Source organism: Trifolium pratense, linkage group LG1, assembly GCF_020283565.1.
Source record: "Trifolium pratense cultivar HEN17-A07 linkage group LG1, ARS_RC_1.1, whole genome shotgun sequence".
NCBI classification, from domain to species: Eukaryota; Viridiplantae; Streptophyta; class Magnoliopsida; order Fabales; family Fabaceae; genus Trifolium; species Trifolium pratense.
Genome location: NC_060059.1, coordinates 39,816,823 through 39,833,628, shown reverse-complemented (window position 1 = coordinate 39,833,628; position 16,806 = coordinate 39,816,823). Strand labels below are relative to the sequence as shown.

General features: G+C 33.9%; 2 protein-coding genes across 3 annotated transcripts; one reads left to right on the top strand and one right to left on the bottom strand.

Annotated features, from left to right (window-relative positions):
* Positions 1 to 3,127, top strand: LOC123917047 (F-box/FBD/LRR-repeat protein At1g13570-like). 2 transcript variants are annotated; one of them, XM_045968670.1, is made up of 5 exons: positions 1 to 147; positions 292 to 349; positions 965 to 1,822; positions 1,952 to 2,107; positions 2,474 to 3,127. In XM_045968670.1, the coding sequence occupies exons 2-5, from the start codon at positions 341 to 343 to the stop codon at positions 2,771 to 2,773; spliced, it is 1,323 nt and encodes a 440-aa protein (XP_045824626.1). In that variant the 5' UTR covers positions 1 to 147; positions 292 to 340; the 3' UTR covers positions 2,774 to 3,127. The 2 variants fall into 2 exon arrangements, with proteins under 2 accessions (XP_045824626.1, XP_045824618.1); XM_045968662.1 differs by having other exon boundaries at positions 292 to 1,822; positions 2,474 to 3,122.
* A 7,807-nt stretch (positions 3,128 to 10,934) lies between these two features.
* Positions 10,935 to 16,448, bottom strand: LOC123917027 (far upstream element-binding protein 1). Its single transcript, XM_045968639.1, has 6 exons — positions 15,993 to 16,448; positions 15,610 to 15,884; positions 15,328 to 15,417; positions 15,147 to 15,218; positions 14,830 to 14,949; positions 10,935 to 12,219 (listed from the first exon to the last, which is right to left on the bottom strand). The coding sequence occupies exons 1-6, from the start codon at positions 16,264 to 16,266 to the stop codon at positions 11,095 to 11,097; spliced, it is 1,956 nt and encodes a 651-aa protein (XP_045824595.1). The 5' UTR covers positions 16,267 to 16,448; the 3' UTR covers positions 10,935 to 11,094.
* Between the last annotated feature and the right edge of the window lie 358 nt (positions 16,449 to 16,806).

Genomic DNA, 16,806 nt, shown 5'->3' with positions numbered 1-16,806 from the left:
CAAGATGTTTACTACAGCATAGAGTATAGACTAGACCCTCATTTTGACTAGACCCTTTTGATCTGCAGCTAGGGTTTAGAATCCTGTTTGAAGCAAATCTCAAATTGGAACCAATCCTTCTCTATAGGCGATTCCCACCCCCTTTTGGTAAGAAGATTTTTGGTTATTCATTTCTTCCACTACTTTTCTTTCATTTGATTAACAATATACAATGAATGCGTAATTTCTTCGTTGTTTTTCACTTATTATTATTTCTCAAATTAATTGGTCATTTTGTTTGTTATATTGTAGGCTTGTAGCAATCACCTTCAAAAGATTATTGAACTACTCAATCGGTAGCATGACAATGGTAAATTCTTCTTTTGTGTCTCTGTAATATATTATGCCATTTTATCATTTGAATTCACAAGAGTAAATACCTATAGGGGGTGTTTGTTTCAGGTTATATTTGTATATTCCTATGATAGAAAAAATGAAAAATGCATTATGTGTTTGTTACAAGTTTATTAAATTTTATTTCTGGGTATAAAAGATTTCTGGGCTTTTTTTTTTTTGGTACAGATTTCTGGGAAATTTTTTCCCAAGGAAAAGGGTGGGAAAAAATTCTCCCCAAATATGGGAATAAATTAATGTATAATCATCAACTGATCTCCCTATTATAAAGGTTCCGGGAATATTTAAATGTTAACCAAACTTATTTCTTATAAATACCGAGGAAAAAAATTTCATCCTTCTATTCTCGGGAAAAGGTATTCCCAGGAATAAATTTAGTAAACTTGAACCAAATGCCCCCGTATTGTTTTTTATTAAATTAAATGAAGTCAGATATATTACTTTGAATTTTCTCTCAGTGGACATAGCTATGATTTTGTATGCATACTTGGATACATATGTACACTAACCTAGTTTGTTTTTCGATTCATGTATGTACCTTTGTTTGAATATGAATATATCTTATCTAAAGGGAACAAAGTCTACTCCTCGAGAAGTGATTGATGTGGAGCCAGATAGAATTAGTTACTTACCAGGTCATGTAATAGACTGTATTCTATCTTACTTGCCAATTAAGGAAGCAGTGAGAACAAGTGTTTTATCCAACAAATGGAAGAACAAATGGTACACACTGCCAAATCTGGTGTTTGATGAACAATGCGTCTCTCATTTAGCTTCCGAAGACCCTTTAGTTATTGAGAACAAGTTTTTGAAAATTGTTGATCATGTACTATTAGTTCATTCTGGGGTAATCAACATGTTTAAGTTCGTTGACTATGAGAATCTTGTGAGTGATAGTGCTGATATTGATCGATGGATTCTTCATCTAACTGGAAGGTCTATTAAAGAGCTTGTGGTGGAAGTTTGTACAGAGGAACACTATAAGATACCTTGGTGCTTATTCTCATGTCAAAGTTTGCAGTGTTTAAAATTACATTGGTGTGGGCTTAAACCTCCAACGACATTTGAAGGCTTCAAGAACATGAAAAGTATTGATCTAAGTTCGGTCATGGTGGCTCAAGATGTTTTGGAAAACTTGATATCTGGTTGCCCCCAGCTTGAAGAATTGAAATTGGGAGACGTTGATGGTTTAGACCAAATTAACATTCATGCACCAAATCTCAAGTTATTTAAAATTGATGGTAAATTTGGGGGTGTTAGCTTTGACAACACTTTCCAATTAGCTAAGATAGTCATTACTTCATGGTTGAAATTGAACTCGGAAAGTAATCAAAGTAGATTGCATGGAAGCTCTAGCAATATGCTCAAATTTTTCGATCATCTACCTCACATACAGAGCCTAGAGATTGGTGGTTATTATTTTTTCAAGGTATAATGCTCAAGCATCTGAATTTTGGCTCACCTATAACTCATTAATACGAACCACAATCATGTGTATGCAACTCTTGATCTGTCTATATTGAAACATTATATTCTAATTTGGAGTCTTTTGCTTCAGTATTTGGCTACAGGTGTTTTACCAGTAAAACTTCCTACACCTTGTATTCATCTAAGTTTTCTCTCGTTATGCATAAACTTCTATGAATTGAAGGGAATTTCGGCTGCTCTTTGCTTACTCAAAAGCTCACCTAATCTTCGAAGATTAAAAATATCTGTGAGTACCCATTTACTTTAGCTTGGCTTTGCTTGCTGATTTGTAGTTGCACTTGCACATCATGTTTGTTTAAACTTTTGAATTTGCAAACCTCTTTTGACTGGTCTAGTCTTTATCTTTGGGAGTTATTTTCTTAGTCATGTAGATGTGAGTTGCATTATTGCTAACAGAAGTTATGGATCAGTTACAATTTAGATAGAGTTAGTTACATTGTCAATGCATTATGTTCTTATAAAATAAGAGCTCATTTGCCATCTTTTATCAATCAATACAATGTTACCTTTAGATTTTAATATTTTATATATCTCTCTTATGCATACTATCTTCCCAACTTTGATCCATGAATTTTTTAACCATTGCATGTAGGCATGGAGGTTTGGGTTGCATAATATCCCTTTTACACCTTCCTACTGTTGGGAAGATATATTTTCAGCGCCAATCATGCCCTTCCAAGTGCGACATATAAGCTTATATGGCATCTCTGGTACCAAGTTGGAATTGGATTTTATCAAACTTTTGCTTCTATATTCTCCTGTGCTAAAAAAGCTGACTGTGAAGCCTGTTGCAAATGTCGTACCGGAGTTGATGAAAGCACTAATTCGGTTCAAAAGAGCGTCCGGAGAAGCTGAAGTTATTTGGCAAGACCCTTTCAAAAATGGGGAATGATCTCCCCCCTGCATTTTCAGTTTCATCCTATCTATTTTCCCTGCATTATCTGAAGTTCTGAAATTGGTTAACAAGCTAATTCTCATGTAATGAACAGTTCCAAAGGCATATAATTAAACATAAGGAACTTGTGATTTTGCTTAGCCTTATTCATATCTTTTGGTGTGTGGTTCTCTTTAATAGTTACTCTGCTGTGTAGGCTGTACCTTCTTTTTTGTGTTTTATAATTAGATGTAAATAGTTCAAGTGATGGAAATTAACAAATATCTAGAAACAAGATCTAATATAGTAAAATGAACTTTCAATTTTATATTCACAAGTGAATCAATAACAAACACATTTAAGTATCTTTCATAATTGAGTTAAACACATTCCTTAGTTTCTCACAGTGCCATATTTTACGATATACCGTAAGCTACATATTTGTGGTACAAGTTTTTTAGGGAATGTATTTTTGTGATGATGTGAGGAACATTTGGAATGAGCTCATTAATCCAGACTATCAGAGCAAATTTTATAGCCAACCACGATATTTATGTTACTCCTTCCGTCTTAATAGAGAATTGTGTTACTTACAATAGGTGAAGGTTAAGGTGGGAGAAGTATTAAATTTTCCCATGATGGGAAAAAATATTTAATTATTATTTTTATTACACAGACTAAAATAGGGATTAACCCATCCCCGTCAACTTAACTCAGTCGGTAAAGACATCGCATTTTATATGCAGGGGTCAGGGTTCGAACTCCGGACACCCACTTATCCACTTTAAGGGTGAATTTCTGGCAATTAAACTACTTGGGAAAAAAAGGGATTAACCAAATTATTTTATATACAAAAAGTGTCAATCATAAATAAATGTGCAAAAACGGGTTTAAAAAAAAAACCATATTAAAAATTATTCATTTACGAATAATTCTCTTTGACATAAATTAACAATAGTCCAAGGGTACATTCACAAATAAGGATAAATTAACAGAGTAGTTGGTAGAAAAGGTGTCCACTCTTAAATCCAAGCCATTGAATATTTTAACATTATATCATTGGTTGATTTGAGCTTTTCCCATCATGGGAAAATTAGAAGACCCTCCCACCTTGACCTTAACCTTCACCCTTACAATAATATGTGTCTTTACATTTTTAAGAAAGTTGTTAGTTGTGTTTGATTTTAATGATAAGATGAGTTTGTTTACTAAAATGTCCTTATCAAAGGTAGTTAGTGAGTAATTTGATGAATTGAAATGTAATAAATGAAGATAATTTATTGAGAAAAAAATAATAAATGTTGAAGAGACAATATTTTAAACAAGAAAAGACAAAAAAGAGACAATGTGTTAATATTGTTGAAGACACACTTCATGTTTCGAGGGATTGCTGCCTCTTAGTTAGGAGTGTATGGTGTAAACGTGCTTAAGGGTACATGTTAGTGATTCGAAAAAGAAATTTTTTTTAGCATAATCCATGTATTTAATTCACTTTTTAAACTTGATCACAAATTAATTACACAAAGAAGCGGATATCGCACTGTATGTGTAGGAGCTGGGGTTCGAACCCTGGACACTCCACTTATTCACCTTTAAGGTGAATTTTCTAGCCACTAGCTACTTGACAAAAAAAAATTAAGAAAATGTTTTTACTTTTGGATACTTAACATGTGTCATAATGGTACATGTTAGCAAGACCCTCCGTTAAATCATGATGCTCGAGTTCCATTCTTTGCTGAAGACCTGCAATAGTGGACTCACATGAATTTGAAGCAAGGGTTAGGACGGGATTCAAATATGATGTGGTCTTGTGTGTGGGCAACAAGTTGTCATTTCTTGTGGACTTGGTAGAATAGAGAGATGCACGAGGATGTTCGTTTAAGACCTACACATGCATGGTGTTACATTCTGGACTGCATCATGCAGTATATGACAGCTGATGCTAGTAATAGAGTGCTTCCAGTTAGGCATAAGGTCAAGGTAACATAGCATGGCAATGGCTATAAGAGGATTGGGTCATTCTCAACACGAATGTTGTGAGTAGGAGAAATATAGCAGCTGGTTGTGGTGGATTGCTTCGGAAATCTGATTCTACGTTTGAAAGAATCGTCACCGAAGGTGAGATAAGAAAGAGAAAGTACAGTTCAATTGCAAAGAAGCGAAGGACATGGGCTATGACCAGATAGAAGCTTTTATTAGACTCAATTTTTATTTTTACTAAAATGTGAACTTTTAAAAAAAAAACATTTAATTAGGTATGCATAAATTATATATATTGTCAACAAAAAAAAAAATTACTTTTTGTAGTCGAGACAAAATATAAAAAAGATTTAGAGTTTTATAAAAGCATTTGACATGGCTGGACTCCAACCCTAGCATTTTTTTCACATTCACACGATTGGATGAAAAATAAATAGAATCGATTATTTCATATGATCTAAACAAAATCAATGAAAGATATCTAAGAAAATAGACTAAGTATGGTTAAAGAGTAACCACCCCCTTGGGTTGGTGCATTGGTATTGGCTTGGGACCTGGGAGTCTGCTCCTCTTGAGGTCTGAGGTTCGATTCTCTCTGGCGCCAATTTGGGTGGACTAATTTAGCTTCTTCAAAAAAAAAAAAACAAAATATGATGAAGAAATATATATTTGAATGATAAAATCTAATCAAATATTGTAGGATTTGAGGCAAAAAAAATTATAATAGACTTCTCAAATATTGAACTGCATATAAAAGAGATTAACTAGGGAGAGTTTTGTTTGCATAACACAGAAAAAGAAGTGATGTTGATAGTTCAAGTAGATTATTGCTCGATAAAAAATCAGTTGAGGATTTGATGTTGCCTGTATTGGGTGTTAATGCTGCTAATATTGTGAAAGGAATTCCGGTGGAAATATGGGATATTAACACTAACTCTACGCACTTTCTCAAAAGATGGAAATCAGTAAGTTATGTTTTAGTCAACGGATGGATTAGAGATTTTGTGACCATAAAGAGTTTAAAGAAAGGGGATGAGATTGGTCTTCATTGGGATCAATACGACGTTTTGGTTTTTCTGTTCTTCAGGCCTATCGGCATATAGGCTAGATTTAACAAATCATTTAGCGACGAAAGTGTACACTTCAGTTTTAGTGTTCTTACGAATTTAGATTTTAGTGTTCTTAGGTTCTTGCATTGTTTTAAATTTTGCTAATTGTCATATTTTTCTACTACTACTGCATTTATGCCTATTATTATCACAATCACAACTTATACTACTTTACAATACAAAATTTAAATCTGATCAAACACATCCTAAGGATTATTGAAATTCATATCATCGATCTTTTAAGCTTTATGAGTATAACTTTGGATGTTCTTGTCATTAGTTCCATCAAAAGTCTGATCAAACAAGATGTATCAGACCACAATCAAAGACCAAATAGACAAATTATACGAACATGAATTATAACATAACAGACAATTTCGAATTATGGATCTCTAAATAGTCTATGAAACAGACACTTCACGTATTAAGCATATACTAGTGAGAATTAAAGAAAGACAATTTGGTCTGATGTTTGAAAGAAAAGAAAAAAAGAATTTAAGATATAGCTGATTGAAATTTGAAGAGAACCATAAAAAGGAACCTCCAATCGTGAATCAATAGCCAATTTATATATAGGCACACTGCAAAAGGTAACTTATTTTGAAATTAATCAACAAGCACCCGTGTCTGACTTAAGTGCCAAATTAACTATAACAATAATAATAATTTAACCAGAAATTGTGTCTTAAAACAATTGAAATTTGATTTCAAGGATCTTCATCTGGTATTTTAATTTTGGCTCTAAGCGGCAGTCAGGTAACTATTGAAAAATAAGTCCCTGCTGTTGACTCATAAAATAGAGCCTTTTATATGTTCATAATCACATACAAACACTAATCCAAAATAATAATTGATTAATTTCATAATAAACACAAACTAAAATTTGATTTAAGATGGAGGAAGAAACAAGATAAAAAAGAGGAACAACAAATCTCAAAACCCTGTAAAAAAAAAAAAACTCAAAACAAGAACAGAAAATGAAAACTAGATGGGAAAGTGATGGGTGGTGGTTGCTTGGCCAAGGCTGAAGATGTGGTATATATACTTGTGTGGAAACCCTAAAATTTCGGGTGTTAAATTACTGAAAACACCTTATTTTTGGCCCAATATGAAAACATAAGTTAAACTGGGTTGGGGCCTCTGGGAATATGTAAAACATCAAGCCCGTGACTAAAGTAATTTGAGAATTACTCTTCATCCCCCCTCTTTTCTCCAAAGTTTCTCAAATCTTTTTTTTTTTTTTTACAAGTTTACTACTCTCATTTCCATTTTGGAATTAGGATGGTATATTTTTGGCGGTGTTTGTGATTTAGTTTAGATCAGTTTTAAGGTGAAAATTTATTTGATCTAAAGATAAAATTAGTTTAGAACACTCCTAATTTCTGAAAAATACAATCCAAAAGATTACGAAAAGTAGGGTGGATAGCTCAACTAGTTTGAACTAAGGTGAAAGAAGTTAAGGAATAAAGGTTCAAGGTGAAAAACGAGGTGAAAAACAACTAATTACTAATTTTGAGGGTTAAAAAAAATATTATAAAAAATCTGACATTAATTTTATCTAATCATGGTGTTGATTTTCAATTAGTGTTCAGTGTTGGAGTTTAAGGGACACAAATTACTACTACAGACATTAGCTATGTTATACTCCAACATGGGTGGGAAACTTCTTTGTTGGGGTCATGACAGATTCTGATGGAACAATCAAAGTAATATTTAACATCAGATTGTGGATTCATCGAATTCAGTCCTCCAATAACATAAGTTTCATCACCAACAATGAGTCTCACAACAAATGGATGGCCCTTTAGACAATAATATTGGCATTTAATTTCGGTAAATGATATAGAGAAAAGTTTAGCGACTTAGTTTATTATGCGTCTGACTTTCGTTTATGTGTAATTATCTTTTTTTTTTTTTGATAAATGTTTATGTGTAATTATCTTAATATAGATATATTATACAAAATTTTACCATTTGATAATCGAGTAGACAAAAGTTAATCAATTGATCTTCGTCCAAATTTTATCTCGCTTGTTACCAATTTCCTATTGATATATTATCATCAAGTCAAGAAACAACGGTAGTTTTCGAAGTAGAATTTGCCGGAAGACAAACAAACGAAATTGTTCATGGTTGTAGCCACATCTTTAATTAGTTTTCAATTATTATCGATATAGTTGTAGATTAACCATCCATCAAACATTCAAATGTAGTCCTATTGTGTCACAACAAATGCACGGTTTCATCTCTTCTCTTTGTGTGACTTGTTACTTTTTTGTCTTTAATTACAAGTTTATTTGTTTCAAATGAACATGAAGACTATCATAAGCCACTTAAAATATTTATGAAGAATCCATTGATGAAGAAGATGATAGAGAGTTGAAGCTCTATCAAGCTACACTAAGCTAAATCTAGGAAAGCAATAAAGAAATGCAAATAAATAAAGATAAATAAAAGACTTCATTTTCATTCATTATGTTAAAATGCATAAGGCACTACATATATATAATACTCCTAATGGGCCTAAGGGCATAAAGCCCATTTAACAACCCAATAACATAAATGACCAACTAATAATATAAATAATATATATCATTAATATCTAAATTACTTAATTAAATACTACCTAATAATTAATTAATTAACTACTACCTAATCTTCTATCATTGCCGCCGGGTTCACTTCAACCTTGTCCTCAAGGTTCGGATATGAGTCGGGAGGTTTACGAGCCGGACGAATGTGGAGCAGATCAACTGAAATGAGTTGTGGTGAGGCTTGTAACACATGATTTTTGCCCATGAAGATTTGTGCATAGCAAAAAGATTGGGCCATTGTTTGGCGACCCAAAATTGTTTCGGTGGAGACTAATTGTTTGCACATCACTTGAATTTTGTTCTTGCAAATTGGATTGTGAAAAGGTGGAAATCCAAACACGTGGGAAGTTGTGAATGGGTTAGTACTAATAGTGTCACATAAGGATGGGGTGGATTTGAAATCCTGCAAAAGGACAACAACTGGCACATGGAAAATGGATATAGGCAGAAACACCAGTACTCCTAGTCCTACATCACGTGCTTGGGTGAAGGTGGGAGACAAACAATTGGACACGTGGCAACTCGCTGTTGGTGGAGAAGGCTGCAAGCGAATTGTGATTTGTATGCACGGTTGAGATTCATTATGTTAAAATGCATAAGGCACTACATATATATAATACTCCTAATGGGCCTAAGGGCATAAAGCCCATTTAACAACCCAATAACATAAATGACCAACTAATAATATAAATAATATATATCATTAATATCTAAATTACTTAATTAAATACTACCTAATAATTAATTAATTAACTACTACCTAATCTTCTATCAGAAGATGAAACAATATTTTTAAAATTCATGGTCATGAATGAATGATTTATACAATGCTGAGATATATGCAAAGTCGTATTATATGAACAAAATACTTTAATAAAAAAGTTAAATTTTAAAATCAAATATATAATCTTCATCTTCTAAATCTAATCTAATTCATATTTTAATGTCATATTTCTCAAATAACAAAATAAATTCAAAGAAACACAAATATAATTATAAAAAGATGCATCTATATGCTTTTCAAACAGAAGAATTTAGAGTAGCAATATTTCAAAACAAATCTACCTATTAAAAAAATTGACATATCTGCTTGAAATTCGAAAATAATCATAAAACAACATAAGGTTCATCCATTAATAATTATTGTAAAAAAAAAAAAAAGGAATTTAACCAGAAATTGTGTCTTGAAAAATTTGAAAAGTTGATTTCAAGGATCTTCATCTGGTATTTTAATTTTGGCTCTAAGCGGCAGTCAGGTAACTATTGAATATAAGCCCCTGCTGTTGACTCATAAAATAGAGCCGTACATTTTTCATATTATTAACACAGTTCTAATCTCATAATTATAAACACATAAACAAAAGATACAACAAATCATATAAAACAAACAACAAAAGATTCAAAAGAAATCGCTCCCTTATCAAAGGAGGCTGATAGGTTGGGAAATAAGTGAGTAAAGCTTATTTGCTTCTGTGTAGAGAGTGTTTGGCTAAAGCCATGAGATGTGGAATATATATATTTGTGTGGAAACCCTAATGTTACTTTGCGTATCAAATTACTGAAAACACCTTTCTTAGGCCCAAACACTATTTAATAAGTTTTTTTTTACTCGACACTATTTAATATTTAATAATTTAAACACTGCACGCCGTAAAAAAAAAAATTGCAGAATATCAAACCCCCCTTCTAAGCCTATCCCCCGCCACCCCCTCATAATATTACCCCACGGTCGACATTTATGACATTTGATGGTAACCTTTAATAGATAGAAAGCTACTATGTAAAACTGTTACTCCCTCCGTCCCAAAAAGAATGACCCAGTTGACCGAAACACGCATGCCAATGCATAACTTTGGCGACTAATATCTTTAATTGTATAATAGTAAAAATTATAAAAAATTGATATTTTGAAAATACTCATCGAGACGAATCTAACAACATCTTATATGTTAATATTTATTTTTATTTATTAGTAGAAAAATATGGTCAAAACAATATATATGAATAGTGCATATATTCAAAATGGGTCATTCTTTTTGGGACGGAGGGAGTACATTTATACATTTATTTTAGAACGAAAATAGAAGCACTACATTATTGTTAGATTTTTGGTACTTTTCTAAAAAAGAGTTATGAAAAAAAAAAAAACATGGATTAAAAGAGGCACACTAAATGCAATGCAAGTCTAGGGAGAACTAACAACCGCAATGAGATTTAGTAAAAGAGATTTAAAAATTCAAATTCAAATTGAAATTACATCTTGAAAAGGTTGCCCTTAAATTAAGTGTTCTCCTGAAATTAAGTTTGAGCGTCTGGCTCCAAATGATTCTATTGGAAGCATATGATCCCAATTTTTCCTTTGTTGCTTTTGAAGTAGTTTTAATTCTGTAGCTTTTGGATCCCAATTTTTCCAATAGAAAAGAAACTCCCTGGAACTGGAACTATCACAATTTTTCCATTTTGCTTTTAAAGTAGCTTCAATTCTTTCAGCAAGTGTACATGCAAACTCAAATATTATAAAAATAAAAATAGAACTAATTTAACACAGGAATGATTCAATGTCATCCGTTGCAAAGCTAGGTAGATATGTCATTAATACATAAGAAAATAGAGTAAACAAATCCATTCAGAAATCCTTAATAAAGAAACTATGATATCAGCTCTGGGGTGACTTGGCAACACTAGCCTGCTGACCTGCCTGTGCAGGTGCTCCATCGTAGCTACCACCACGAGTATTCCCACTTGCATTACCATCTGCAGAATATGCTGGGGCCTGAGGATAACCAGCACCATAAGAACCGCTGCTGTATGACGGTGGTGCCTGACCATAACCAGCTTGACTACCTGCTGGAGCACCATACGAAGGAGGACCATATCCTGGTTGAACAGCACTGCCATAACCAGATGGTGGTGCCCTTTGAGAACCTGTTTCTGGTTGGGAATATGCAGAAGGTGGGGGCTGGGAAGAAGGATACCCTGGTTGACCATAACCAGCTGCCGCACTAGGTGACTGTGATTGTCCATATGCAGGAGGAGTGCTACTAGGCTTTTGAGATGGAGGGGCTGCATAGCCAGACGGGACTTGGGTTTGATTTCCATAAGCTGTTTGGGAAGTTGGGGGGGCGCCATAACCTGGTTGAGCAGCACCTTGTGTTGGATAGTTAGCAGCATTTGGGCTAGGCTGTTGGCTGCTACCATAACCTTGCTGGGAAGGTTGGACAGGTGGAACTTGAGATGAATCCCCTTGAGATCCATAGTTGGTAGTTTGGCCATCTTGTGCAGAGCCATAGCTTGGGGCCGAGCCATAACCTTGCTGCTGATCATATGATGTTGGCTGACCATACCCTGATTGTGGTGGTTGTTGATATGCACCATAGCCATCCTGACCATAGCCCTGTCCCGATTGGTTATAACCAGAGGAAGGTTGTTGACTGTAATTATAAGCAGTCCCATCAGCTGGAGGAGCAGGACCACCAGGATTCTGCTGTTGCTGAGCCTGTTGACTATAGTAATCATACCCAGCATGAGCAGCCTGCTGTGTAGTTGCAGTGGACTGGTCCCAATTGGTAGAATATCCACCAGCTGACTGAGGAGGATAACCTGCATATGGTTGCTGGGGCACATTATACTGTGGTGATGGACCAGAGTATGCTCCCGGTTGCACATAGCCATAACCAGGTTGTTGCATTGAAGCAGCAGGAGGAGCCCAACTAGATGGTGGCCGAGCTTGGTAACCTTGCTGAGAGTATCCACCAGACATTGATGGATTTCTAAGACGATTCTGCAAAAATAAAAATTGAAACCACAAATAAAACAAGTGCACTCACCCAAGGCATGTTACTACATACAGATATGGATGCACAAACAAATAGACAAGCAATACATACATCACTTATAATAAACATATAAATAACACAATATGAAGGGTATGTTACATTATCAGATACCATATTGGATTAGAAAGGGGTATAAAGGCCAACATACCGTACCAGTTCGAGACATAACTGAGTTACTCCAGCAGAAGCACACCCTCTCCCTATTCGAAATGAATGGGTACAAAAGGAAAGCACAATCCACAGAAGTAGACAAGCATATGATATTTATTTGTTGCCTCAAGGCAATCGACTATATTGTAACGCAAAATATGGGGGTACTTTATTCCAATTGTAACGCAAAATACAGGGTACTACATTGATATTATAATCATTCTCATTATCTCAACAAGCTAAATGTAGGGACTTACATATAGACAGCATAAGAAGCGGCAACCACGATTCCAAAATATACAAACAGACAAGATAATTGAATTCACAAATCTTTGCTACAACACAATTATATAAAAAATGTTTTCCTCCCCCAAATTTCACCCAATCTAAGAGTACAAATCTTGACAGGAACCATCAGATAAAAGCAATGTATAACAAACCAACAACACATATGAGCTAAGAGGGAATCAATGGATAAAGACACGTGGAGACAAATAAATGTAGAGTTCAGATTTAAGAACCCCGACAAGAATTACAGAAATAATTACAAGCAAATTAAGAGAAGATGAATTAAAAGGATAACAAAGAACCATAACAAGGAGGTCGAAGTTAAGTGCCACATCATATAGCAAGAATATGGTGTACGATGAAGATGCTTAAATTTAGAAGTACACAAAATTTAAACAGCTGCTAACAATTTAACAGCAGAAATCAATCAAATAATAGTTGTTTAACAACAGTCGGAAAAATGGACAAAAATATTGGTATACGTATAGTGAAATAATAGATTCCGAATAATAAGCTTTAGGTTATCATGCCAAACGTAAGTCCAGCATACAGCACAAGGGCATCATTATTGAAGTTTATATGGTAAATCTTTCCAGCGATATACTAATCAGCAGAACAATCATTGTGTAAAAGAATGCAATATGTGATTAAATACTCGTTAGTTGAAACAGCCATGATCGAAAAATGGACGCATTAAAAATATATGGGAGGAAAAGCTAAGAATTACACTACAGACGAGGTTAATGATATTATGCCAAATGCATGTTGGGTACAAGACACTAGGAAAAAGCACAACTTTTTGAAAAATGACCTGAAAAATGACACCATCTAAAAGGATGTCTAGTCTACCATGTATAGACATTAATATGTATATTTATACAGTCTGATCATGATATTATATTGACATCAATAAAAGATTTGCTGGTCAAATAAATATCAAAATGAGATTTAGAACCATACCATCGCATGTGCAAGAAACACCAACAAAGGGAATCCATGTTGGTGTCACTAATGGTCCAATAAACTAACCCTACAATTGTCTCAATAACAAGATCAGTAATAGAATACAACAGTTAATAAGACCGTGGTTGAACAGGTTATGCTATAATGCCTTTGAGTGTCCACGTTGACCAAAATATTAGAGGAAACCTAGACATACTTAAGAATATGCGCAAAAGATTTTTATCTCTAGACAACAAAATCAATTTCTAAAAATAGATGTCAACAACTTTCCAAATCAATTTTAGGAATATATAAAATAACTGAAATCTACAGATATATTTATGCACATCATAGGAGACTACAGACACAAAAAGAATTAGCAAGGACTGAAAAGTCCAACATAATTTTGCTGAACTTAATACTATACAGGAAACACTTTTACTATGTTAACATTTTTTAAACAAAAGTGAGTACTAATAGTTAAATATCAGTTGCTTCAAAAAAAAATAGTTAAATATCAGTGAGATGTTAATTTATATCATATTTAGACATGTAGAAATCGCTTTTTTCTCGCCATCTAAACATTTGGCTACGTTTGGTTAAAAAAAACATTCGGCTACGCTTTAAGCACATGCAAAACAAGATCATAACATTGTGCATGATATGACACCAAATCATTAGCAAGAACCTAATTGCATATGTGAGACCTAATTGCATTCGTGAGATATGTCAAAAATAGACCTAATTACATACGTGAGATATGTCAAAAAATATTCTACTTTTATCTACCAAAGTTATGATTTTATTAAACCCACAATCCATGCACAATAGCAAGTATCACAGAAAAATGGACCTAAACATATGCATAACTATTGCATGAATTCCTAGAGATAGTTTAGTTTTAAGATTTATTTACACACTCATCCAGAAATCATAAGAAAATAGCATATCCATATATAGCATCAGTATGTAAGCAATGGCATTATTCTAAAAATAAATTCATTTAGTTTATCTATCCTAACCATTTAACATGATGATTACAGTGATGCATACAATAACTACAAGGTACGCACGAGAATAAAACTTCAAAGCAAAACTAGACTTGGCACATGGCAAGCAAAACAAGCTAATACCAAGGCCAAATCCAACAATGAAGCAAAGGGTACAAAACATACCTCGCCACTGAGGATTGAATCGACCAGTTGTTTTGCAGATTCAATTTGTTCAGAGGTCCCTTCAATTTTTAATGTTCTTTCGGTGGATGTGTCACCTGGCGGGAGATGAAGAGGAATCACCTGAGAGAACATACAAGAACAATACATTGTGAGAAGCAATAGTATACGAGAAATCAGCATCTTCAAATTTTAGAAGTAATCATTAAGCTATAGTAAACTATAAATAATTAATTAATATTAATAACAAGAATGATGTTGATTTAAGGTGTAATATACAGAGCACAACAAAAATGAAGGCATGGATTTAGAAGTAAAACCTGAATTCTTGATCCAGTCGTAGCTTGCATATTCTTTATGGTTTCTCCACCTTTACCAATTATAAGGCCAACCTAAAAACCCACGAAAAAACCATCCCAACCAAAAAAATAAGAAAAAATTTGAGCCCAAGAGAACTCAACACATAACCAAAAAAAATGATTTTTCATAACTCCTGCCCACCTTGTTATTTGGGATCTTCATTGAAAACTCATCAGCGCCACCTTGTCCACCCATTCGTCGGGTAACAAGGCCATTACCTCCAGATTCAGCCTGTTAAAAAACACAACCCAAATCACAAAATAAGATTCGTTTCAATAAAAAAAATCCACTTCACCTTAGAATGATCACAATTCACATCCACACAACACAAACTTTTACACCAGATTAAATCTTCACATATTACTAATGATGCAGTGACATAACATTGAATTTTAGTAATGAGCTAATAATAAAATATGATACCTCAGCAAGAACATCATTGATGAGTTTCTCAGCAGTAGCAATAGCATCAGCAGTACCCGTAAGCTCAACCAGTCTATTAGGAGAATTAGGATCAGCATCCATATCACGAGTGACTTGAATTTTAGCACCAGATTGTAACTGAAGATACTTGATAGTTTCTCCAGCTTTTCCAATGATAACACCAACCCTCCCATTAGGGATTTCAATTTTCTTACTCGAACCTTGATGTGTATACGAAGGTATACTCATTGGAGCTGAATATTGACTTTTCAAATCTAAATCGAAAAAAAAAATCATAAAAAAAATAATAAAATTAAACAGTTAATTAACCTAATTAAACGATTGAAATAATTAATTGAGAATTAATTGGTTGAAACCCTAACCAGATGAATCGTAAGAGGGAGGAGGACCGTTATCGAATTTGGTACGTTTAGCGATATCGGAAGGAGGAGCAGCGTTGCCGAGGAGACGAGCGGCGACTTCTTGAGCGCGTTGTTTGATGAGTTCGAATTCGGTGGTGGAGGGAGGAGGGACGTTGTTGTAGGAAGGAGGAGGAGGTCCGTCGGAGAAACCGGTGGGTCTGGAGTGAGGAGGTTGTTCATCGTACTTGCGTTTGAGAGAAGGTGGAGTTGCGTCGTATTGGGATTCGTCGGCCATTGGAATTTTGGATTGGAATGGAATGGAATGAAAAAGATGAAGAAGACGAAACCCTAGTTAGTGTGTGTGATATAGGTTCGATAAGATGCGTCTGTGTCACGTGTATTGGATTGGTTGCTTTTATATTGGAATCGGTATTGGGGTGATGGGGTCAAATAGTCTTTGCCCCTATTTGCTTCACCAAAATATCTCTTTTTCCTTTTTTTTATTTAAACCCCAAAACATCTCTTTATTTTTTTATAAATAAAATAAAATTTAGGAAATAAATGTTTATATTTATAATATAATAATTATAATTATTAATAATTAAGTTTATATAGTAAATTAGAAGAGTTGAGCATCGATCGATTTCGAGCAAAAAATCGTCAAACCATTAAAAACCACAACTACTTAATTAGGATTTAATTCCGACCATTTACATTATTCGGTTTATATGATATTTGTTTTTTATTTTTTTATAAAAACTCTAGTATTGAGTTTGAGTTTTTACAAAGACAAGCGAATGAAGTCACATCCTTGCTATGACTTTCGCATTTTTAG

Excerpts from the sequence above, each read along its gene's own strand:
- LOC123917047 (XM_045968662.1), top strand. The coding sequence starts at position 926 with ATGTACCTTTGTTTGAATATGAATATATCTTATCTAAAGGGAACAAAG. Across the intron at positions 1,823-1,951 it reads GTGGTTATTATTTTTTCAAG|TATTTGGCTACAGGTGTTTT; the intron begins GTATAATGCTCA and ends CTTTTGCTTCAG. Across the intron at positions 2,108-2,473 it reads TTCGAAGATTAAAAATATCT|GCATGGAGGTTTGGGTTGCA; the intron begins GTGAGTACCCAT and ends CATTGCATGTAG.
- LOC123917027 (XM_045968639.1), bottom strand. The coding sequence starts at position 16,266 with ATGGCCGACGAATCCCAATACGACGCAACTCCACCTTCTCTCAAACGC. Across the intron at positions 15,219-15,327 it reads TGAAGATCCCAAATAACAAG|GTTGGCCTTATAATTGGTAA; the intron begins GTGGGCAGGAGT and ends GTGGGTTTTTAG. Across the intron at positions 12,220-14,829 it reads ATTCAATCCTCAGTGGCGAG|AATCGTCTTAGAAATCCATC; the intron begins GTATGTTTTGTA and ends TTATTTTTGCAG.